Source organism: Macaca thibetana, chromosome 3, assembly GCF_024542745.1.
Source record: "Macaca thibetana thibetana isolate TM-01 chromosome 3, ASM2454274v1, whole genome shotgun sequence".
In the NCBI taxonomy this organism is placed as follows: domain Eukaryota; kingdom Metazoa; phylum Chordata; class Mammalia; order Primates; family Cercopithecidae; genus Macaca; species Macaca thibetana.
In genome coordinates this window covers 162,430,952-162,455,606 of record NC_065580.1, presented here as the reverse complement: position 1 = coordinate 162,455,606, position 24,655 = coordinate 162,430,952, and the positions used below count along the sequence as shown (strand labels likewise).

Here is a 24,655-nt window from a genome sequence, read left to right as displayed (position 1 = left end):
CCCAGGCTGGAGTGCAGTGGCCGGATCTCAGCTCACTGCAAGCTCCGCCTCCCGGGTACACGCCATTCTCCTGCCTCAGCCTCCCTAGTAGCTGGGACTACAGGCGCCCGCCACTTCGCCCGGCTAGTTTTTTGTATTTTTTAGTAGAGACAGGGTTTCACCGTGTTAGCCAGGATGGTCTCGATCTCCTGATCTCATGATCCGCCCGTCTCGGCCTCCCAAAGTGCTGGGATTACAGACTTGAGCCACCGCACCCGGCCGAAGAAACACTTTCAATCAATGGCCACGTGTGCATCCTGCATGATTCTGCCTGTTGAATGTCGGTCGTTTCACATTTTACTGAACCCCTCTCCTACAAAGCAATGCATGGGTCCTAGGCACATTCATGATTCAATGACTTTCAGGTCTACCAGCCTGGGAACCAGAAACTTCATGCATTATTGGTTTTACAATTTCAGCTGAGGCTGCCACAGAACAACTCAAAAGAAATAGGGTGTCCTGAGTGAGCCTGTTCCTTGACTTGTGTTTCAATTCTAAGGTCTATTGGCTTCACTGGCAGTGGGATGGCTGATTTTTCCCTCCTTTATCTAAGGGGACCTGCTGAGAGTCTCTATTTGGAAATATTTCCTGCCTGTCCTTAGAGGGGGTCAATGCCTGAATCTGTCCAATAATCAGATTTGACCAACTTGATTGAAGTGTGGATTTTCCAGCACGATTAAACCTTGAACATATATGGCTTGAAAATGTACAAATGCTCTTGGAAATGACAGGATGATGGTTCTCAAGAAAGGGAAAAAAAGGTAGCATGTGACTTTTCATAGATAAATGCCTAATGCTAATGACGGTCAGGATTAATGTCATTTCCTAGATTTTGGCAAATAAACACTGGGTTACTTAGGCCTTTGTGGGCTTCCCAGGAAGGTCACCACCATTTGAAAGGAGAGTTTCAGGGAAAAAGCTGCCAGAGATTAAACAGAAGGCTTACAGATGTATCTTCCGAAGAGAACTGGCTTTTATAACTTAGCATCTTCCATGGACATCTTTTCTAATAGAAAAGAAGCTCTTCAAATGACTAAAACGATTGCTGTTTTGTGGAGGTGCTGATGAACAGAGGTTTCATCATAGTAGCATCTACCTGTACAAAGGAAATACTCAAAGTTCTGATTTCAGTTTTATCCATTTTCTTCTTTTGCAAGTGACGCATTCTTAGTGTGGTGGACCCTCTGTGAACCACAGCACAGAATCAGCAGTTTCTAAGCTCAAATTGACAAAGGCATGTGTCCTCCTGAATTTAAAATGTTTAAAAAGGTTTAAAAGCCTTTTAAACTGCAGAATTTAAAAGGTTCACAGATTTATTCTAGAAATAAAATGACAACTTTTCTGTAAGGAGCATACTGTGCCCATTTATTATAGAATGCAGTTAAAAAAAATATTTTGAGGTTAGCCTCTCCAGTTTAAAAGCACTTAACTAGAAACACTTGGACAGCGATGCAATGGTCTCTCCCAAACAGGCTCCCTTTTACCAAGTACCGTAAACAGGGTTTGAGAACGTTCAATCGATTTCTTGATATGAACAATCAAAGCATTTAATGCAAACATATTGGCTTCTCAAAGAAAAAACCATCTTCCAAATTGCCAAAGCATGCATTGTTACTTGGCATTAGGTATTTCAAAATGACAAACTTTGTTATGGTATTGTAAGGCCAAAATATAATCCCTATTTACCAGACATACACATTACAACTAGAAAAAAATTACAAATGTTAACCTAGTATAACAATTCCATCAGGAATTAACGGGGAAAGGCACTGCATCCCTCTCATATCGCCACAGATCTACTATCCACTTGACATGCTTTGAATTCAAGTCCTGTTAGACATGGGAACAGCTTTTTCTACAACATACGATTCACAGGTAGGTTAATATATCTTAGTCTCCCACCGCCATACTTTTCACCCAAGTGTACAACAGGCATGAATATATGCTATCAGCTTTATTTACAAGTGTATCTTGATGTCTTCGTGGGGTAAAAAACCAACTATCTCAGCCAACAGTTTCCCAAAAAGTTTTTGGCTATGATTCATGTATAGAAACCACCACATAAAAGAAATAACAGAAACTGAGGTCCAACCCCAAACACCTCAACTAAAATTTCTCACCCACTAAAAGTTGGCAGTGAAACTGCTATTCTGTGAATTGTATAAGCTAAACTCTACAGAGGAATTTCAGATCAACTTCTTTTGCAAAAGCACAAGTTATACGTTGCACAGTTGAGGATGCCGAGTGAATGTATTCCAGGAGAGTTCTGCAAGCGAGTGCTGTTGCAAAGAGAGTCAAGAATCCTAGAATCTGGGAAAGGTGATACATTTTCCAAACGCTTTCCTGGCTTCCCAAAATAAGTAAAACAACAATGGTTTAACTTTATATACGAACAGAGGTTAGTCTTGAAAATCAGTAATATACATGCACAAACATGAGAACATGAGGGAAGAAAGGAAACGCTACAATTTCCACATTGCATTGCTGCTGTTTTCACAACCTCTCTGCACTAGGCGGCTTCCTGTGGTACCTCTTCCTACCAGTAGAGAGTGGCCCTGCAGGCTGCTTAGAAACAGAAAACTCCTGAGCCCACTGATCAACCTGCCCTTGGCACAGACAGAACCTACCAGAAAAGAACAAGTACAAAACACTATCATTATCGGTTTTCTCAAGACAGTCCCAAATGTCCTTGTGCGATCACCACAAACTCAGTGATTGGCCCAAGTCATTCCCGGGTGCCATGAACGTAACTGGTGTGCAGCATTAGAACAAGGGGACATGGCCTTGATTCTCTTCTGAGCAACATGAACTGGGATTTCTGCCACCCCGATCTTGGCTGCCACCTCCGAAGAAGTCGTGACCAGCCACCTCCACAGTAAAAGATTCCTCCCGTGAGTATGATTTGGAATGCGTCCTCGTCGCGTGCCAGTTCAGCTGAGGTGGATCGGCGTGTACTCCGGCCTCCTGGTCTGGATAATTTTTGGCTTGGGTCTCTTCATTCTTTCCATTTCCTCTTCTTCCTCCTTCTCTTGATCACTCTCACATACGTGGACCACCACGCTGGGAGTGGTGTCAGTCGCTGCGTGCAATTCATACTTTTCCCCTAAGGAAAGAAAATAATTGCAGGGTCACTCCGACAAGTCCTTGGGAGTCAAAAGGCAAACATAAAAGAGCATTCAGGGCTCTGCTGGGCCAGCTGCTCGTGACCATTCGATTGGGCTGAGAGACACAGCCAGATATATTTTGGGTTTGTAAATCTTTGCTAGCTCATTCAGAAAAAGAGGTATTTCCACTGTGCATGGCTCTGTTTTTAGTCAAACATTCTGGGAGTCCAGGCACATGAAAAGTATAGAAGGAATTTTTCTAGTTATACTTCGCATTTTCTAGTTACACTTCGCGTGTCCACCAGACATCTAAACTACCCAGAGAACTCCCCTTCCGTCAGCATTTCCTCAAGTGTGAACGTGAGAAACTTCGGTTCAGGAAAAAGATGGATGAAGAAGCGCATTTGGAAACAGAATCCTGGGCCTCCCTCGTGGGGCTCCTGTTGGAGGGTTGCAGTGCACGCCCAGGAAGGGAGTCACGGGAGGCCCTGCAGCAGGCGCAGGGGTGGCTGCATGGAGCCAGGCGCTCTGGGAACGTTTTTGACCTCGGCATCCTTTCCTTAGAACAACTTCTAATCCCCGGGACCAGGAGTGCCCTGCTGTTCTGTGTCAGCCTGAGTTCTACCAGGTTGGCCAATTTCAGGTCACTCTGATCCAGCAAGGGTAGGGTGACCTTTCTGCAACTGAAAAACCCGGCAATGTAGAATGAAGGGGCTGGGGCCTCCCGTTGGGGTGCTGCTCTGGCCACAAGAAGAGTGTGCATCTCTGGTGCTTGTGAAGGTAGCTCTGAGCCTGGCTCCTTAGTACCCAGGGCTCATAGGCACTTTATTCTGCTTCCCTGTGCACCTCAGTTCCCTTCCCAGTAAAGGAGATGGTAAAGGTATTGACTTCATGGAGCTAACAGCATGAGTGAATGCCCGAGGCACTGAGAACCCGGCTCACCACATGCTTGTCCAACCCATGTCACCTAGAAAGATGTGTAAGAATTGAGGCTCCATTGTTACTGGTGTGATGCTGGGCAGGGATCTGAAACAGGGGCAGGAGGTTTGCTTCAACCTGCTACACCCACAGGGTGTGGCCTCATGGTGAGTTTTCCTTCAGGGCTTTGTGCTTGGGATTTCTCTTTTCTTTTCTTTTCTTCTCTCTCTCTCTTTCTTTCTCTCTCTCTTTCTTTCTTTGTTTTTTTTTTTTTTTTTTTTGGAGACAGAATCTCGCTCTGTTGCCCACGCTGGAGTGCAGTAACAAGATCTCAGCTCACTGCAACCTCCGCCTCCTGGGTTCAGGTGATTCTCCTGCCTCAGCCTCCCAAGTAGCTGGGACTACAGGTCCAAGTAGCTGGGACTACAGGTGCATGACACCATACTCAGCTAATTTTTGTATTTTTAGTAGAGACAGGGTTTCACCATGTTGGCCAGGATGGTCTTGATCTCCTGACCTTGTGATCCGCCTGCCTCAGCCTTCCAAAGTGCTGGGATTACAGGCGTGAGCCACCCGGCCTGGCCTGTGCTTGGGATTTATTTGCAGTTCGGCTAAGCGAGGAGGCACCTCATCAACCACTGTGTGCCCATCACATGACTGATTTCCACCGGGCAAGAGTGGCCCAGCAGAGCTTCCTACCTCCAGCCACACTGGTTATTCCTCTAAACTTGGAAGATACTTTTACTTATAAGGAAGATGGTGGTCTTTTCTCTATCACATGTGGGACTGAAATGTTATTATAACTGCACTGAAAAAGGTAAAGGAGCTTCAGCTCTCTGAAAGACAGAATTCAGGCATGGGAGGTCAGATGGATTGCTGAAAATGTTGGTTAAGAGCCTCTTACAAATCTACCTCTTTGCAAGTCTCTTATCTACCTACTAATCAGCCAAAATCCAGAAAGCTCAGGGTTTAGGACCATAATTTGCAAAATCTCCGCAATCCTGTTGGTTGAAAAGCACAGGTGAAATATGAAATCTCACTCAAGCTCACTATTAAGTGAACCAAGGACAAACTGATTTTATTACATCTATTTCCTAAAAAGCCTTCTCCAATAAGCCCTCGGTGAAGGAAGTGGTAGATTCTGGAGTATGAAGAATTTTTATTAACAGCATTTGCCTCTGGAACCGTTGACAAAACCTCTTTGCAAGTGGAGACCCTGTTTCCTCCCATCCCTAACCTAGGGGAAGACGCCACACCCTCAGCCATGCTCATGCCCCCTGGCCAGGAGCTGCCGTAGGGGGAGCACACACTTCCTCAGGATGGCCATTTCGGATCTTGACCTTCACGCCACAATTAGCAGTAAGTAATGTGACTCTTGCTTTATCCCACAGAGGGAATTTCCGTTTGGGCAATGTTTTCAGAACTGTAATCTTTTCAATATGAAACTGCTGATGGTCCAAGAAAACAAAACCCTCAACCCAAGGGAACATCAGATTGCTGGTCAAGGAGAAACGAGGAGCTGATGGTCTCAGCATTTATTCGACTTGCTCCACGGACAGAGCAGGAGAAGGCTCAAACCTCTTCACCCCAGGACTCTCCCTCACACCTGCCTCCTCACCCAAACCCTAGTGGACAGGGCAGGAACCACCAACATTTTATGGTTTTCAAAAAACCTGCATTGAACACTGTGAGCCAAGCGCTGATTGAAGCGCCTTTCACTCGATGATCTCATCTACTGCTTGCAAGTCCACCAGGTAAGGCCCACATTTTGGACAAACAGCCTGAGGAACCTACCCCCTCCCCACAGTGCTCACACTTTTGTCCCTCCAGAGGACAGGAACCTCCTCTTTCTTTGGCAAGCCCTGTAGGGGACCAGCCCACGGGCCCTGGGGTAGGGCAGCCTGGCCGTGGCCCTTCCCTCACCATGGCCTATGGTTCTCCTTCCCTTTTCCTTTAAGAAGGCCAGGTGAGAATCACAGGAAAGGGTGAATTTACCTTGATTAAAAATAACATTTCTTAAAGGGGGCATCGATTTTCCCTTTCCAAAGTCCAATCACTTATCCCTATCTGGAGCGACAGGACCTGGGGCCGGGGCTCAGGTCTCCCAGGCAGGCTGTGCTCAGTGGACACAAGAATGGATTCCTGGGACACTGTGGGGGGTTGGGGGGCATCATGCAGGGTCCCCACAATCAGCCCCAGTCTAACATTGCAGGTGGCACCAAGAGGCAGGCATGCTCCCAGCACAAGGGACCGTGGTACAGAAGAATACAGAGAAGCTCACAAAACACGCCTGCATGGGCTTACGAGAGCTACAGGGGTAGTGGGGGTACTGCTCCCCAGTCCAGGGGAGCAGCTGTGTCTCCCCCTGCCTCCCTCCCACCCGAGGGCCCTGCTCACCTGGCCCCAGCTTGGAGATGGCATATAAGAGATCATAGTTTATGACTGGGGTCGCATCTTCCACTTGTTTCCATCCCACCGGCGGAGAGGCAGGAGGGGAGATCAGAAACTGCTTGTCTGGATTTGGCGGAGCCAGGTGTGAGCTTCCTATGTGTAAGGTCTGAGGAGAGAAAACAAGCACAGGTCAGTTGTTGCCAGGGAAGAACTGCAGTGAGGCAACAGCACCTAATGCCAGCTTCTAGGAGATGGGCGGGTCAACGTCCAGGAGTCTGGACAGGTGTGATTCCAGGACCAATTGTAAGATGGTCTGTAACGGGGAGGGCAAAAGGACATCTGAACTCTGCTTATGGCGCAGATAGGATGACAGCCCCCTCCCAGGGCTGTGGGAGTCACAGGCACAGGGACTGCAAATAATTATGCTTGACCTAGATGGACAGAAGATCAGCAGAGGTGACTTTAGTATACGTGGAAAATTAAAGTCACTGTCACTGAGGTCAGGAGGGCTCTTGGAATCAATTTCTCCCCGCTCCTCACACCACAGAGGCACACTCTGAAAGTCCAAAGCCTAAGCGACAGTTCTGAGAGGACACAGCTTCTCAGGGACAGGGAGCCAGGGCTCCATCTGCCCCTAGGGTTCCCCACCCAGCGGCGGCCCTGTGACTCCCTCCTGGGGACTCCAGATCAGATGCCAGAAAAAAAAAAGCCACCTCCCAGAAGACTTTAAAAACTAACAATAAGGAACGATACCCTATGCTCCTAGTTTGGTTTTAGAAATGCTGACCCGTGATGAGAGGGCTGTCCAGAGAGCTCTTACACACATCACAAGCTGCGCGGCGTAGGTTTTCTCTGCACTTCCAGATTGCCCTCCCCAACTTTTCACAACGAATATGCATTGTTTTACAATCAGAAAAGGTCAGAGGAGTAATAAGTAATTATTTGCATAAAATCTCATCCAGTGCAGAAAAGAGTATACTCACAGAGGAAGCCCTAGGCACCCAAGGTCAAAGCTCAGCCTATGCCTCCCAGGGCAGAAAGGTCAGGGGTGCAGCGGGGATCCCAAATGCTTTATTTATATTTGAAGGGCCCAGCAAGTTCCCTGTCCTCACTTTGGGGAAGAAAAGACACTTTGACTCTCTGGCATGGAGTCGGATGAGCTTCCTCCCTCTGTGGGAAGCCTCTGGACAGGGTCCTCTCCCACCCCAGCAAGGTATGTGTGTGCGGGGGGAGGGCGGGGGGTGCTCAGAGCCTGAGGGGGACTCGCTTTACTGAGGAGCCGCATTCTAGAAGCTCCTTTCCTCTTCCCTGACAATCTGTCAGCCCCTAAGGACAGCAGATGGAACTCTGGGAGCTGCCTTGAAGGTGGGTCACCTGTCCTAAGTTCCCCAGAGGAGGGTCGAAATGGTAGTGGGCAGGAGAAGAAGCAAGCCCAACCCCAGCTACCCCTCTCCCTACCGTGGGTACCCTGCAGCTGGGAACCTTGCCAACTGGAGGGTTTCTTAGCATCTGCGCCCAGTCTGGTTATCCCCTGTTTTCCTTTCAAGCCAGACCTAGCAGTCCTGGGCTGATTTGCAGGCATCTTCTGCAGACTCCTCTTTCTCTGCTGAGTGCCCCCAGCATCACATGAGCTGGGAACCACTCTGGTCTGCTCAGTCTGGAGTGGGTCGTTAGCTCCAACCCTAGAGCAAATCCATGGAAACCTGCTGCCCAAATCTTAGGGTATTTGCATAGCCACGCCCACCCTGCTGCACCCTGTAAGCTCCCCAGTGAACAGGGAAGGCTTTCTTTCCCCCATCATTATCAACCCAGGAAGGTCAGGGGCGATTTCTAACGTTGCTTTCAAACGCACCTTGATATCTTCTTAAAACAAGTGAGGCACTGAACATTCCGATTAGGAATTTTGCCTTTCTCTTCATCTAAGATGAAGTCTTAGAGTTTCCGGTCAGCATATAACATAAGCGACATACAAGATGCTTTATAAAAGGGAGTGAGGGAGGAGGGAGAAGCATGCATAGCAACGAACCCAACTCACCTGAGCAAAATATAACTTCATTTCCTTTCCCAGAAACTCAGTCTTATGCAGCTGGAGCCTGGCATCTGCTGCGGAGAAGGGGTTGCTGAAGTTTATTCTGACTCGTTTGAAGCTCTTAAAATACTGAAAGGTGATATCCTTGTCATACGTCCTAAAGAGGGACTCAAATTTGGCCTGAAAAATAACAATAAAAATAAAAGGAGTTGAAATTTACCTGCATATGACCCTTGACTAGATGATGTCATTACATTTTTTTTTTTTTTTTGAGACAGAATCTTGCTGTGTCACCCAGGCTGGAGTGCAGTGGCGCAGTCTTGGCTCACTGCAACCTCTGCCTCCCAGGTTCAAGTGATTCTCCTGCCTCAGCCTGCAGAGTAGCTAGGGTTACAGGTGCCTGCCAGCACACCTGGCCAATTTTTGTATTTTTAGTAGAGACAAGGTTTGTCATGTTGGTCAGGCTGGTCTTGAACTCCCGACCTCAGGTGATCCGCCCACCTCGGCCTCCCAAAGTGCTGGGATTACAGGCATGAGCCACTGTGCCTGGCCTCCTCAATACATTTCTTACTGAGGAAGTGGATCATCAATCCTTTCAAGAACTCCTAACTTCTTAGAGAAAAGCCTTTCCCCTCTTAGGGGACTATGGCCTTTTAGTCCTAATGCAGATATTTTACAAGAAGGCAAGAAGGTATGATTTACTACATTCATCTAATCAGCAGAACAATTGCCAATACATAGACAGTATTTAGGGTAACAAACTTTTTAAAAAAGTAGAATGAGCATTTTCCAGGGAGGTACAGTTTGGTAATTTGTTCCCCATGTTTCTCTGTCCTATGACCTTCCCCTGCTTACCCCCCCATATTTCTCTGTCCTATAGCCTTTCCCGGCTAGCCAACTCCAACCCCGCCATTCAGCTCAGGGCAATGTTGTATATATGAAGTATTTCTTTAAGGCTTAAAAACACTGCAGCTAATTTGAAAAAAAGAAATACTTGAAAAATAACAAAGTTGAAAGAAAGTTTTGCATTTCTTAAAATCAGTAGATTTTTAAAACTTCCACGATCGCTTTTATCTCAAGTCTGTTACTTTTTAACTCTCTAAAATGATACTGGTTTAAAAATTAATGTTCTGCAAATGGACCGTTTTCGGCATCCTGGCTTTCATGTCTATGCACACCTCGCTCTGGTGCCATAGGGCTAGTGAGAATTAGGAGATGTCATGAGCTCTTAGAATGCAAAGCCCGAGGTGGGGTATTCCAAGCTCAGGTTGCCCAGGGGAGAGCCCCCTGGGCTGGGTCCTGGAGTGTGGATGTCAGTGGGGGCAGCTGGGGGCCACCGCAACTCCTCGGAGAGGGAGTTTAACTGGTGGACAGTCAAAGCTCCAAGGAAGACTGAATGGGCTTCTAGTTGCCGGGTTTTGTGAATCTTTTTACCAGGTAAAAACACTTAGGACAGTTTGTGGGAGCCTGTGTGAAAGGCAGAAGGGACTGGCCAGGAAGAAGGCGATGGCACGGGGCGTGGATGGTAGGCAGCGCGAGCAGAGCTCACCGAGTACCTTGGAGAACCTATGGAAGGCAGTGTTTCTGCAGTGGGAGCGAGAATTCGGGATAAGAGAGGAGAGTGTCTTCAGGAATGTTCACTGCTGGCAAGCGCGGGGAGGCATGGGTGGATGGTGCCTGCTCCACTTGGGGCTGGGGCTGCGGGTAGGAAGGAACAGGGTAGCCGGTCCCTCCCAGGCATGTTGTTAAGGGGCAGTCGGAACAACCTACGACCTTGCTCTCCTTGCATTCCCTGTCTTTTTGTTCAGTTTATGAAGATTTCTGAGACTTTCCCACAACGGATCCTGCAGAGGCACGTGGAGCTGGCGGACAGTGGAGTTCATCTGGCCGCCTCTCACTCTCTTCCCCACCTCTCTTGAGCACCGGCAAGTTTCTGGCAAAACTGTGTCTTCGTACATTTGGAATGTTGACCTCATCAACAGGCACTGTGACCCACTGTTTAGTTTTGAAGTTATGATTCAGAATTTGGGAGAGATGACTTTGAAGAATATTTTTAGAATACAGGTTCGGGGCTTAGGACTAGAACAAAAGAGAACTCACATTATCTTTAAAATCTAGATGACTATGATGCCATTCTCTTATAAATGAATCTTATTTGTTCCAATAACTGATATCCAGTTATTATAGCTTTTGGATGGCATCTCTACTTCATTTAAAAAAAACAGTGATTTTACTCACATAAGGCTAATGCTAAGTGCGCTCACTTTGCAGGACTTTAAGAACATAGAACGTGCTCTGCGATCTAGTCCAAACACAATGGTGCCAGATCATAAGCCTTACATACAATTATGGACTCACATTTGATTTTAAAAAAGAAACCTTTGCATGTCTCAATATGGCTTTGGGTATACAGCATATAACACCACCATGCACAAATACCACCTCTCAAATAGAACATACAGGATTCATTCCTATACAATATTATTAAAGTTCAGTTAGATAGCTGGGTAGCTGCTGATAAAAAAAACTTAACATTTTAGTCAAATGAAGAAGAAAAGTGTACTGATTAAAATCATTATATTAATCACTATCAAAGAGAGCTGCTGCGCAGGAGGCACACTGATCTCACACTTAATTTCTCCAGTTTTATTATTTGCTCTGGCTGCATTTTCTCTCATTAGAGAAGTCTGGGAGCTTGAGGCCAGGCCCTTGTAATTACTACAAACATCCAAATATCTTTATAACATTTATTTCCTAAGACGATACGAAAGTATTCGCAACGCTGGCTGTAAAAGTAAAACACTGTTCACCGTCAGAAGCAGCCAGTTTCTGAAAAGTTCACTTATAACATACACAGAATGAAAAGCACACGATGCCCAGCTCTCACCTTCCTAGTTAGTTGGTTCAGGGACCTGGATGTTGTCAAATATTGAGATCTTTAGAAATTCCTTCCTCAGTTAATTCCTCAGGCAACAGCTTTTGATTTTCAAGGCTCAAAAGACTTTGGATTTCTTTCAAAACCCCCAAACCCACAAGAGAGCCACATTCCCCCAAGTATTTCAGTTAGTAGTCCCAATTAGCATAATGCTTTGAAAACTAAAGAAAATCACGTTATATTAGAAGCCTTACCCTGGTTTCACTTTCGCTGAAGATATCACTGTTTGCCACACAGGCAATCAGGGAGCTAAAACTGTAGTTAAAGTTTCTAAAATGCATCTTGGTTTCTTAACAGTGAAAGCGCTAGGGAACCACGCAGTCAAGCCCCTAGTGAGATTCCTTTCCAAGAGGCTGTAGGATCCTTCTTGAGCCGGTGCTTATAAAGCAGTGAGGACCAGCCCCCACTCCCTGGGAAAAAAAAAAAAGCGCAGCTTCCACAGCATCCTGTTTGGACAGCAAATTCCTGAGTCAAGTCCTGCATGCTTGCAGGCAGACAGGGACAAAGTGTAAGTTTCTACTGGAAAGAGGTGACGTCAACACCTTAGTCATTTTCCCTATGCTAATTAACTTTGCTTGGGGAGAATGGAAAAAACAGCTGAGGTTTGCTTCGCAGCTGCTTTATCAACCCCTCTTGCAGCATAGTTTCCACTGGTAGTAATTCCATTCAGCTACTCAGACAACACGCTCCTCGGCCGAATGGGACGACCCTTCTTAAGATGGAAAATGTTACAAAAGAAAAAGGATGAAGGTCTGTGGCAGTAAACAGCAATTAGACTGTAGGGAAATTTCAAGGCTTTGGGAAACCTGGAAACCAAAGTCCGGGTGACATACTTGATCCCTGGAATTTCCTGAAAACCTCAATCAAAGTTTCACTTCGGGGTATTAGAGAAAACATTTTGAAATCTGTCTTGGTCAATAAAAATTTTAAAGGAAAAAAAGAGGAATCATTTTGAAATGTAGTTAAATTTTTTTTTTTCCGATGACATTTTATTGGATGAATGTCCCAGTTTCTACTTGTATCCCACAGTGGAATGGAGCAAAGAGAACCTAAAACACTCCTAGGATTTTCATTTGAAAACTTTATTATTATAATTTGAGAACTAGGAATATGCAACACTTTGATCATTTTCAAAGCACTACTGAATTCTGGCAAAGGATACAAAAACACTTTAGAGAACCTAGCCTTTGAAACTGAGCAAAGAAGCATTAACCCATTTATGCCAGAGGTTGCAATTTTTTGAATTTTTGCCATCAGACCTTGGTGATGACCTTGGGCAGTAGGATATAAATAACTCTCACATGCTTAGCGTTCCAATAATGGATCACTAGGCATAAATGGGTTAAGAGGTCCTGCTTAAAGACTCATAAACTAAATGTTAAAAGAAAAAGGAAAGGAAGAAGAAATGGAAAGAATGTACACTATAATTGAAAGGGAAGATGCAGGGAAGATGCCTGGTTCGGAGAAGTGCACTGGGATGCAAGACTGACTCGAATTCTTCCAAAAGGTTGCAACTCTTGAATTTTACCAGTTTCTAAGTATTTTACCAGTTTAGATCCCTAAGGCAGCCTGAGTCCTATGTTCTTCTCACTCTCTCCAATTTTGTTATCACCTAAAAGCACTCAAGTTATTTAAGCTTTCTCTAATTTAGGGGCACACAGGGACAGCTCTCAAGCTTCCAGAAGTTAAATGGAATACTGCCATTCACATTTAAAAATTAACCTCAAAGAATCATTAAAGTCAGCCAATAATTTAAAATACATGCAAGAGGAAAAAATAAAGGAGGGCATTTAGCCTTCCAAAAAAGGAAAAGCAAAGTCCTCTTGGATGAGTGAATGTTGCTTAATTTCAACGCACTGTGCCTTGCTGCCAACTGTAGAGTTATGTAAGAAACCAGTTACGGTGTCTGCTTTGCCAAATTATCCATAACTCCCAACCTGAAAAGACATAAATGCATGTATTCCAAAAAAGTGTAGAATACTGAACAGTGCAACATGCATCAAACACCAAGGGGAAGTGGTCATCCGGGAGGAGGCTTCGAGAGGGAGCGTGTGTGCTTGCAGTGCTGCATTTTCAGTACAGGGAGCCTTTGTCTGTCCAGCAGGCACATGAAGATTGTGGTGGTGGGCAGGAGAGGCCAAGGGGAAACAGAGGTGGGGGCAGCAGACACAGTCCCGCATTCCACACCTCCCAAGGGGCTTGGAACTTCTCTGATGTTCCCTCCCCATCTCCAACTCTTGTTTCCCCCTTTTCTCTTCTCCTGGCATGCAACTGGGCAAATTTCATTAAAAGGCAATCAGAAGAGACAGAAGAGGCTAATTTAGACGCAAGAGACTAATTTCACTGTCTTCCTTTTTCCTTTAAAATCACAACACAAAGTTCCAGCTCAATTTTGTGGGCAAATCTTAAACATCTCTGTTCATCTGAGACAACAGTGTGGGCTCATCCAAATTTACAATTTTGATTTCGTTATATGGATGGAAAAAAAAAAAAAAAAAGAACAGTGAGGTATTTGAAGATTGTTCAACTGTCTTTGCTCATAGAAATGATAAATCTTTCACTAGATTGTCCCAAAACACGTAATTCTGTGTCTGCCTTTGCATTGATCGGTTCTATCTACCTGAATTGAATTTAGTAAATTTGAGCACTTCTATTTTTAGATCAGGAGTAAGAGCTGGTTAAAATGGTGGCTGACATTTTGTAGGGAGGCTGGAATGCATGTTCTCTGGCAAACAAACACTGGTTCACAAATTGTACCAGAGACCTGGAACAGGGGGAGGGCACTTAGGATCTGCCACCTTGGTTTTCCTTGGCTAAAATGTGAGAGGTATGGAGCAGATTTGAGTTTCCAAAGTGTGTCTTGTTGAGTAGTAAGAATCCTCGGTGGCACTTGGACACTCTGGTTGGCCAAAAGGGCAAAGCACAGGGTTTCCTGGGACACCTGTCCTTGTACCCGTAGGTAAGACTGCCTTATGCTCATGTCAATGCCTCCTCATCTGCTCATCTGACAATTCTTGCTAAGAAAGGCTGTCTTTGACTGCATGTCTATTATATGTGAACTTGGATTTCTAAAGGTCCTATGCAAATCAATTTACTTTATAAATAGTGATTCTCCCCAGTGAGAATAAAAACGGATCCAAAGCAAGTATTTAAAAAGCTGACTTTCCTACTTGTATATTCCTTGTGGTTTTGGAGGCAAGTATATTCCTCATTCTTGCTTGCTGGTTGAATGTGAGTGATCTGAAGAAAGCAGTGCCCACAGCAAGACCTCTGATACGGTTTGGCTGTGTCCCCACCAAAATCTCAACTTGAATTGTATCTCCCAGAATTCCTTCGTGTTGTGGGAGGGATCCAGGGGGAGGTAATTGAATCATGGGGGTCAGTCTTTCCTGTGCTATTCTCATGATAGTGAATAAGTCTCATGAGATCTGATGGGTTTATCAGGGGTTTTCACTTTTGCTTTCTCATCATGTTCCCTTGCTGCCACCATGTAAGAAGTGCCTTTCACCTCCCGCCATGATTCTGAGGCCTCCCCAGCCATGTGGAACTGTAAGTCCAATTAAACCTCTTTTTCTTCCCAGTCTTGGGTATGTCTTTATCAGCAGTGTGAAAACGCACTAATATAGTCTCATCAGAGCTCTTGAGAAGTATTCTAAAAACTGCACTCAACATGACAAAACTGAACCCAGAAGTTAAAGTAAATGAATGTTTTAGTCAACTCAAAGCTTTAGATGCTTTGCATTTCTTCCATTCACACCATAAAAATCATAAATGAGTCTCTTTAACCTGCATTTGCCTCCTCTGGCTCCAAAGAGTTAGAGCATGTTTCCATTAGGAAGTTTCTATTTTCAGTGAGGAAAAATTAAGGTTTATGATGAATTCCATCATTCCCATTACAGCATTCTGAAAGCATCATTAGGATGACTTCAGCACATCCATTATTAACTCTAAGGAGCTGACAACTGCACCAAGAATGTGCCCCCTGTGAAGCTGTCTACAATATGAACTGACCAAAGACAGAAACTGAGTTTTGACTTCCAACACTGAGCAAAAAATGAGGCAACTTGCAAAGGCTCTCTTGTGAATGAAAATGACAACAATTACATTTTATTTCAGTTTTCTGCTTCTACAATAGTGAAATCGTTGTGTGTTTTTTTTTGTTTTTTTTTTTTGTTTTTTTTTTGTTTTTTGAGACTGTTTTGCTCTTGTCGCCCAGGCTGGAGTGCCGTGGCGTGATCTCGGCTCACTGCAACCTCTGCCTCCTGGGTTCAAGCCATTCTCCTGCCTCAGTCTCCCAAGTAGTTGGGATTACCGGCATCTGCCATTACACCCAGCTAATTTTTGTATTTTTAGTAGAGACGGGGTTTCACCATGTTGGTCAGGCTGGTCTCGAACTCCTGACCTCGTGATCCACCTGCCTCGACCTCCCAAAGTGGTAAAATAGTTTTACTGTTACTTCATATGTGTAACTGTTCCCTATAGAATGTGGAGCATTGTTCCTCAGGCTAAGTTACCATACAAGAAAACAAAAACAAAAACAAAACCGCAAGGGTTTGCTCTCTTCCTCATCTTTACCACTTTGCGGTCTAAAAGGCATTATTAACTACGGAGAGGGTACTTGTTCTCAACTTGTAAGAGGGATGAATATCAAATGCAGAGTTGTGGAGAGGATTGATTTAGTGATGGAGGCAAAGTGCCTAGCACAATGCCTGAAACACAGGTGGTGGCTAAAGCATGTCAGCTGCCTTTCTATTTCCTATTTCATCGATAAAGATATTGAGGTTCAGAGTGGCACACTACGTTTAGGAGAGCTGGAATTCACTCTGGGCTTTTGATTGCAGATTCCACGCTTGTTCCAAGGAACTATGCCCGCCTAGTGCCAATGTCCTGTGGTACTGTAGCTTATTTCCCCATCTCTCTGGATGGTCCAGGGCACCTTGAATGTCCTCCTATGTGCCCCGCAGGTCCACAGAAAGTCCTCTGGTTCTCTATCCCATCCTTCACCTTGCATAGCACTCCAGGCAGCCCTCAGCAACTGTAATACCCTCCTAACTGGCCTCGCTTGGCTCGTGTCTTACCGCTCCAACCTAGTGTGCGAGTCTGACACATAAAAATCCCTGATACTGACCAAGTTCGGTCACGTTCCTCTCCCGCTGTATAAACTTCAGTGATAAGCACCATTCCTGCTGTAGCCCAGGCAGACTGTTCAAGGTTGTCTTGTGTCTTTCTTGTCACATATCCTGCAAGTGCTGCTCTCATCTTTATGCTCCTCCAAGACAAATGGCTTATGTGCCTCACACCTCCCCTCTTCTCTTCCCCGAGTCTCTGCTCTTGCTCTCCCTCTCCCTGGATTATTCCTCCTTCTACCCTTTCCTTTCCTTCTTTATTTTAAGATTGAGCGCAGGCACGTCGTTCTCCAGGAAGCGAACCATGACCCCCTGTGTTAAAAAATATATATTATTTAATGATGCCTGCTGAAGCCCGACAAGGCAGACTTTATTCAGGAAAGCCACGATGGGTATAGAGACCACCGCAACCAGGTCTTACAGTGGGGGTTGGGGGCTGGGGTAGATTGAGCTCAACTCCGAATACAGCATGGCAAGTGGGAATTTATGGCCAAGGAGCAGTGTCAGGGTCAGTGGTGGAAAATTACGAAGAGGAAGCTTTAGGATAAAGAGGACTCTGGCTAAACTGACCTAATAGGATTCTTCCTGAAGACAGGCCCAGGTGATCAGATATCACCTGGGGGATGGTAGAAGATGAAGAGCCCAATCAGATATGAAGGGTGGGGGTTCTGAACTGACTTTGCGGGATTCTTTGCCAAAACTGGGTTTTGTAAGGAAGTGCACAGGTGAGCCTAGGAAAAAGTTCAGAAACTTGACCCAAGTTTGGCCAAGCAAAAAATTTTTGTCACCCCAAACCCACTCATGCACCCTTGTCCAAAGTTTGTTCAGCACTCTCCAAACTTCCTACATCTGTCTCTAGCACCGTGCTCACTTCAGCAGGTGACCACCTATGTGATGACACTCTGGTTCTAAACTGTGAACCTCCTGATGGCTTGAGCCACATCTTACTCCACTTGATAGTCCTGGTGCTGGTGCAAATTGTCTCAAAAATGCCAGCTAAAGAAACAAACAGATGTCTTTCTTCCTGTCACTGTCATCCACTGGTTCTGCTTTGATCACATAGAGCTAAAAACTAGTTCCCCTTTGACACAAGAGTCATTCATACATTTGACAACAGATGTCATCTCATTCACATATCCATTCATTTGATCAGCAAATACTGAATAGCCTTTTACATGACAGGTATGACTGTAGATACTCTAGAAAAGAATAGATGAATGAAGTGTAAACCCTGCCACTAAGATGAGTAGAACTTTGGATAGTTTTCCTGGATCTTACCTTCTCCACTGTAAATTCCAACCCCCACTGCCCACCTGATCAGTCTCATTTAAATAAATATTTTTAAAATTTGATAACACAGTCATGTGATAAAAAATAAAATACACTTTTTTCTTTTTTTTTGGGAGGCTGGGATTACAGGCGTGAGCCACCGCACCCAGCCTTATAGGATGCACTGAGAAAGCTATTCCTACCTCTGTCCCTGTCCACTCCATTCTCACTCTGCCTGTTAGGTATTTTTAAACTCATTTTTATTAGGTTAGGTATTTTTTTAGTTAGGTATTTTTTTAAACTCATTTTTATTATTTTGGGGTTTCTTTATCAAATAAAAGCAGTTATGATTTTATTTCCCCCACTTTAAATAAATAAAAGGTAACATGCTATATTTAAACAAAACAAACCTTCAATGACTTCCCTTTGCTCCTGAAGTTGAACCTGAGCCTTCTGGTTCATATTCATTCATGCATCTTTCCATTTATTCATTTGTTTGTTTGTTTGTTTGTTTGTTTTGAGACGGAGTCTCGCTCTGTTGCCCAGGCTGGAGTGCAGTGGCCGGATCTCGGCTCACTGCAAGCTCTGCCTCCCGGGTTCACGCCATTCTCCGGCCTCAGCCTCCCGAGTAGCTGAGACTACAGGCGCCCGCCACCTCGCCCGGCTAGTTTTTTGTATTTTTAGTAGAGACGGGGTTTCACCGTGTTAGCCAGGATGGTCTTGATCTCCTGACCTCGTGATCCTCCCGTCTCGGCCTCCCAAAGTGCTGGGATTACAGGCGTGAGCCACCGCGCCCGGCCTATTCATTCGTGTAAACACTGTTTGTAGGTACTAGGAATTCAAATATGAACAAAACAGACAAAACTCCCTGCCCTCTTGGAGCTTACATTCCAGATGGGGAAAAAAGACACAAAACAAGATAGATGGGTACAATCCACAGTATGTTTAGACAGCCTTGAGTGTGGGCAACAGAGCAGTGTGGAGGGGCAGACAAGATGGGAAAGTGGTAAAAGCAAGCCTGGCCAGGGAAGGCATCCTTGAGAAGGGGACATGTGAGTGCATGAGGACCTGAAGCAGGCAGGGGAGTGAACCGTGGGATGCTGGGGAACAGCATTCTGGTCCAGGGAACAGTAGGTGTGGAGGCCCTGAGGCAGGAGAAGCTGGCATGCTGCAAGCCCAGCAAGGAGGCTCAGGGTGGCTGCAGAGGAGGGTCACGGAGAAAGTGGTTGGGAATGAGGACAAGAGAGACCTTTAGCCATTGGAGAGACCCTGGCTTGTATTCTACTGAAGTGGGAGCTATAAGGGGGTTTAGGAGAAGGTTAGCATGGTCTGTCATGACGTGATTTCCATATTACAGAAGTACTCTGATGTCTGCGTTCAGAATACAGTGAAGGGGCAAGGGGGAAGCAAGGTGCCTGTGAGGAAGCAGCTGGGGCAGGTGGGGCAGTGGGACCTTCTTCTCCAGCCATGTGTCCATATCTCCTCCAGGGACCCCCTCTGCAGTACCTACTTTCTACCGCTCCTCAGCCAGCTCCTCCCTGTCTTATCCCTGCCTGTTGAACTCTTATTCATCCTTTAAAGCCCATCATTAAGTCCATTCCTCCAGGAGCTTCCCCCGACTAAGTGTTCTCTCCCTCCTTTAACCTGGTGACTCCCACCTCCCGCTGTCACCATAGTCTGCTTGGCATCATAGTCATGTTGGGACTTGGCAATCTTCCTACTACAACAAAAGCTTCATGAAGACAACACGGCTTGTTCTGCAGCTCCCCAGAGATGTAGATAAAAGCTTGTGCAAGTCAATGACACCAAAATTCAGAGAACTGCACCAGTGGGGGCTCATCTGATGCAAGCCAAGAGCCAGAATTCACCAGGGCATCAAAAGGCCATGGCTGCTGGTGTGACAGACTGAAGGGCAGCCTTCGTCTTTGGTTTGAGCAAAGGCCAGGCCATTCATTGTGGTCACAGGAGGTGGTGTAGGGTTGTGATGACGTTTCTCACAGGCCTCAGGGGAAGCGCTGTGCTCGAGGGCCACATGTGTGCTCGGTGGGTGACACATTCCCGGATGTGCTTCCTATGTCCTTGCTGCGGGGGCCTAGCAGGATGCCAGGCACTGGTCCACACCATCACGTGGAGACCGGGAGGCCCGACCACATGGATGCTGCAGAGACTCAGGGTTCTTCTAATGGATACACTGCAGAGGTCTCCAGCACCAACTCCATGACAAGAGGAAGAGCAGATTCAGCTGAATGCATGTCCACCTTAAGGACCTGTCTTTAGGGCATGTTTCATAAAGTATCCAGCATATAGGAAAATGTGTATAGAATTTACAAATAAAATGCTTTACTGGCAGATGGACTAAAAAATCTTTTACCAATGAGGTTCATGATCCCAAACATTTGGAGACCATGTGTCTAAGCAACAGTGTGATGAAATTCCCAATTTTCTTTAGGCGTTTTCATGATAAGCAAGTGTAAGAAAGATAACAGAAGAACATTCTTCTTGATATCGTTAAAGGAATTTATATTTTTGTTCACTTTTAGGGAAATCAGGATGGGCTCAAGAGTGTATTTCTCTTAGTATTGCTTTCTTACTGGTAAAATTTACTTGACCAAGGGAAGGGCAAACATTTCAAAGAAAATATAAAGCAAAACACATAACCTTTTTTTTTGATGGGCTTTGAAGGTGTTAACCAGAATGTCCTGGAGAAAATAAGGGAGGTGCTGGTTCTCCAACTACAGAGAACAACAATTAAGAATTCTAAATCTGAAATAATAAAATCATTTAAAAAAACACTTTGACATTTTTTCTCAGTTAAATTGTTATAAATAAAGGGCCTGTAGGTACAATTGTAGCAATTGTCACCAACTTCTATGACTAAATTCATTAAAATATATAGAAATAAATTTGGTTAAAGGGTACATTTATTGAATTTACTTATCTAGTTTTATTGCTTTCTTAAGATTAATTTCAGTGTACAGATAATTAGGTCAAAATTCCCACTAACTTCTTCTTCTTTTTTTTTTTTATTATACTTTAAGTTTTAGGGTACATTGTTTAACTTAAAATACAGCATTTTGACAATTGAGAAGAATATAATTTAGTGTCAGAATGATATGACTCTGTTCAATGTCACCTTCAGTATTTGTGAATAAATACCCTATAATCTATCTAAAAAAAATAAAAATAAAAATAAAAAAAATAAAAAAACACTTTGAAGTTTAATGAGTATTAATCTTCTGTAAGAAAACACAGTAACTGATATTAAACTTCACCCAGGCACGGTTCGGATACTTTGAAAAAAATAAGAAACCCTGAAGTATCTTTTGATACTTTGCATGCATTACTACAAGAGAGTTTACAAATATGTATTTCTGGGATAACACAGAACTTTTATTCCTTAGATCAAAAGTCTGAGTGGCTGATTTATGCCGGTAACCAAAATGATGGCTGCGATTATGTCTTCTCGATATTCATGTTGTTAAAGATGGAAATGCTAAAGACTGTTTTTTTTAGTAGAATGGTGATCATGATCTGTTAACACTTACAGTAGAAATAAAATTCCAACTATCAAGAAAAAATAAGAAAGAGAAGAAAAAAAGAAAATAATTGGGGAAAAACAGGGAGGAAGAGTGTGTACAAATGTACATCTAAGACTGAGGTCACAGTTCATACTAGATTTCATCTTGTTTGTTAAATTCTATGTGCGCTCAGAATTCCATTAACTCTTATTCCATATTGCCTCAATCTTTCCTTAATATATAAAGGTTAACCGCCCCACTGTAACTTCTTGGAAACGCACTGCTTGCAATGTTTAAGATGAAAAAATAGCCATAGGCAAATCAAAACTCTACTTAATGACTTGGAGACCAGCAGATGAGGATTAGGGGAGGTAACATTTATTTGGAGATTACTGGGGCCAAAGCCACCCTAATTAATTACTCTTTATTTGCTCTCTCTTTCCAGACCCACCTTGCTTTAATTACTGACTTTAATTTCTGCTTTGATGCCATTCTCAGCCAGGGGCACAGTACTGCAGGAGCAAAAACCTGGGGAAGAAGAGTCGCCCAGGAGTGGGCTGGCTGTGGTCCCCTCAGGCCCAGGGATCACCGGTGTTTGGTTAGCCCTCATCCCCGCACTAAGCAGCTTTCACAACCCCGCGGCTGGTTCATTCTCAACAAGTCAGCCCTTCACACTCCAATTAGGAATTCTACTTTCTAGGGTTAACGCTGCCAGAAAACCTTTTCCTTCCGCTGCAGCATTCCATACTGTCCTTGGAAGAAGTGACACTGCGGCTTCCTGGGAAAGCAGAGGCCGGGTCTTGTTCCAGGAGATTCTCCCAGGGAGGCTGGCGCAGTGCGAGGGTCCAGGCACACCCCACGCCGGCACCTGGTGAATGGCTGGCTGAGTGTCAGTGGAGGAGTAAAGGTGAGAGGGTCACGGAGGAAAGGGGAAAAAAATGGGCAAGATCAAAATCTGCAACTCTTCAATAAAGACAGAAAACCCAGTTCTCAGTGGCTTCGCTAAGTATCGTTTGTATCCACACCCAGTTTCAAAACTCAGGAGGCAGGTCAGAAATGGTTTTCTGCTGTTGGTTTTTTGTTTGTTTTTTTTTTTTTCACCAAGTGCTGGGAGAAAAGTGAGTTATGTGCTCTTACCTGCTATTTCCATTACCATCCACACACCCTGTTTCCACATCTGTAGTTGAGAAGTCCCAACAGGGCACTGCAAATGCTTTCTTTCTACACTTGGACTACATTCTTTGCTGATGACTTAAAAGCCTGATAACAAGTCACATGAGGAAGCATGTCCTGTCATCTTCATGAGGGTCACCAATAATTCAAAAGATACTTAAGGAACAATAAACTACACACAAAGAACAAGCAAGACCCCATCACAACTTGGATATTATCTCTGTCCACCCAAAGAGAGAACAACTGTGCCAACCTGGTTCATCAGGAAAATCCAGGTATTCCCGTCAAGTGACTAAAATGTGGGCACACGTCTTTGTACCGAGTATCTGATACCTGAGAGCCGTCCCCTTTCCATCAGGCCTAGAATGGTCCAGTTAGTTTTCTCCTGGTGAACTGCAGCCCATCAACATTGAAGGAAAATTAGTGGTCAATATTTAAAAATTGTGAGGTGTCACACAGAAATAGAACCTCTGACTTTTTTTTTGGTGGTGGTGGGGGGAGATGTGGCGACCCTGGGCCCAGAGCTCCATTTCACTGTGGCCAAGCAGATGCCCCTTGCTGGGGAACTCGTGCTCTCCAAATACCCCAGGTCCCATCGCTATCTGTGGTCTATGGCCCCTCCACCAATGATGGCTGCTGGCTGACCAGCCCCCAGGGCGTTTCAATTTGTAGCTTAATTTGGTAATTCATCAAAAACAGATTAGTCACCTGCTAGGGCCAGCCATGGTGCAAGGTGCCAGGCATACAGGCAGAGAAGCTGACCCACCTCTGGGGCTCAAGCTGTTCTATGCCTAACAATTTATACCGAATTATACATGTAGAGGGCATGGCCCTCACTCCCATATGACAGTTCTCTCTGTGTGTGTGTCTGTGTGTGTGTGTGTGTGTGTGTGTGTGTGTGTATGTACTGATTTTTTTACCTGGCCCATTTATGGGCACATCATAGTCCTATGGGTGGTTCCCTGGGCATCTATGAAATGTTCTCCCCCACTCCTGAAATTATGCCGTAAATGCCAGGGAATGGTGGTGACATGGTTATAGCGATGATCTTGATTCTGCTCAAACATAAACCACAGTTGGTTTCTTTAGCAATTATTAAGAAATGATTGGGCCATACCAGAGAGGCAGACAGTATGCCTGAGAATCTAAACTGTAATTCACTTACAGATTTCTACAGAATTCGCTTATGATTCATGGAGGCAAAAAAAGTTTTGTCAGGACTGGCATTAGAAGACACAGAAAAACGATTTGAAAGCAGCCTGAGGTCCAGGTGTTTCCAGAGTGTGGTCTTTAAGACAGTTTTTTAAAAGACCATTCTGAGAAGAGAGCAGTTTGAACTGCTCTTGTACAAATCTATGGTACATTTTATTTCTTACATTGAAAATGATGGGAAGATTGTGCCTGCTTCATTCATTTAAGAAACCCTCCCTGTTGGTCCAAGCCACCCTGGGCTCTTCCATCCTGACGGAGGACACAGTGGCTCTCCTGTCCTCTGCAGAGGTGAAATTATGTAGCACATACTGTGATCAACCACAGCTACCTGCCAACTCCCCAACCACTTCCCCACCCACTCCCCGCCATGGTTACTGGCCGCTTCCAGACTCTAAGACAGAGGTTCTTGTGCAGGGGAGGTTATTAGCGGGAGGGGAGGGGAGGGGTAAAGGAAACTGGGCAGAGGGAGAGTGAAGTTATCAAGTGGTCCTAGCGGAAGCCTAGCCAACCCTTCGGGGAGCTTTGAGGATGAGACAACCCTTGTTGGAGCAGGAGGACTGGGCCTTGATACCCCCACGTTGGTCAGTTCTGGGAAGGGGCTACCCTGAGAAGGGTTTGGAACTTGGGCAAGGTGGCTTTGCTCGGCCCCAATGGGGCTGACTGTCAAGGGAGGCTGGGAGACAAATTCTGTTTCTCTGAAGTGACCTGGGGTGTGTCCCTGTGACCTGTGCACCAACCAATTAGCCAACCAACCTGCAAGGCCCAAGCTCAAGGAATTAGAAGGCTCCAGACTTGCACCCTACATTAATCATCTGAAATCTCAGAAATGTGACGGCCTTTAAACTGAACACCACAAAAGTGCTGCTTATTCCATTCCAAATCATTAGCTCATCATCCATGTAAGGAGCTTCAAGAGGAATATCAGTAAGATTAGTGGTAAA

The 24,655-nt window shown here is 45.0% G+C and overlaps 2 protein-coding genes across 13 annotated transcripts in view; both read right to left on the bottom strand.

Moving 5' to 3' along the window:
* ATP5PO (ATP synthase peripheral stalk subunit OSCP) overlaps window positions 1-24,655 on the bottom strand; it is a 1,173,690-nt gene that overhangs the window by 600,926 nt on the left and 548,109 nt on the right. The window lies entirely within an intron of this gene.
* Window positions 1,377-24,655, bottom strand: part of RCAN1 (regulator of calcineurin 1) — a 98,477-nt gene continuing 75,198 nt past the window's right edge. The window contains exons 1-4 of one of the 4 annotated variants that reach the window (XM_050784662.1): window positions 11,611-12,528; window positions 8,488-8,661; window positions 6,459-6,618; window positions 1,377-3,142 (exon numbers count right to left, since the gene is read on the bottom strand). In XM_050784662.1, coding sequence (XP_050640619.1) covers window positions 2,970-3,142; window positions 6,459-6,618; window positions 8,488-8,661; window positions 11,611-11,697 — 594 coding nt within the window. In that variant the 5' untranslated portion in view covers window positions 11,698-12,528 and the 3' untranslated portion in view covers window positions 1,377-2,969. Of the gene's footprint in view, window positions 6,619-8,487; window positions 8,662-11,610; window positions 12,529-24,655 lie in introns of those variants that run through there. The other 3 variants (XM_050784660.1, XM_050784661.1, XM_050784659.1) reach the window with 3 other exon arrangements.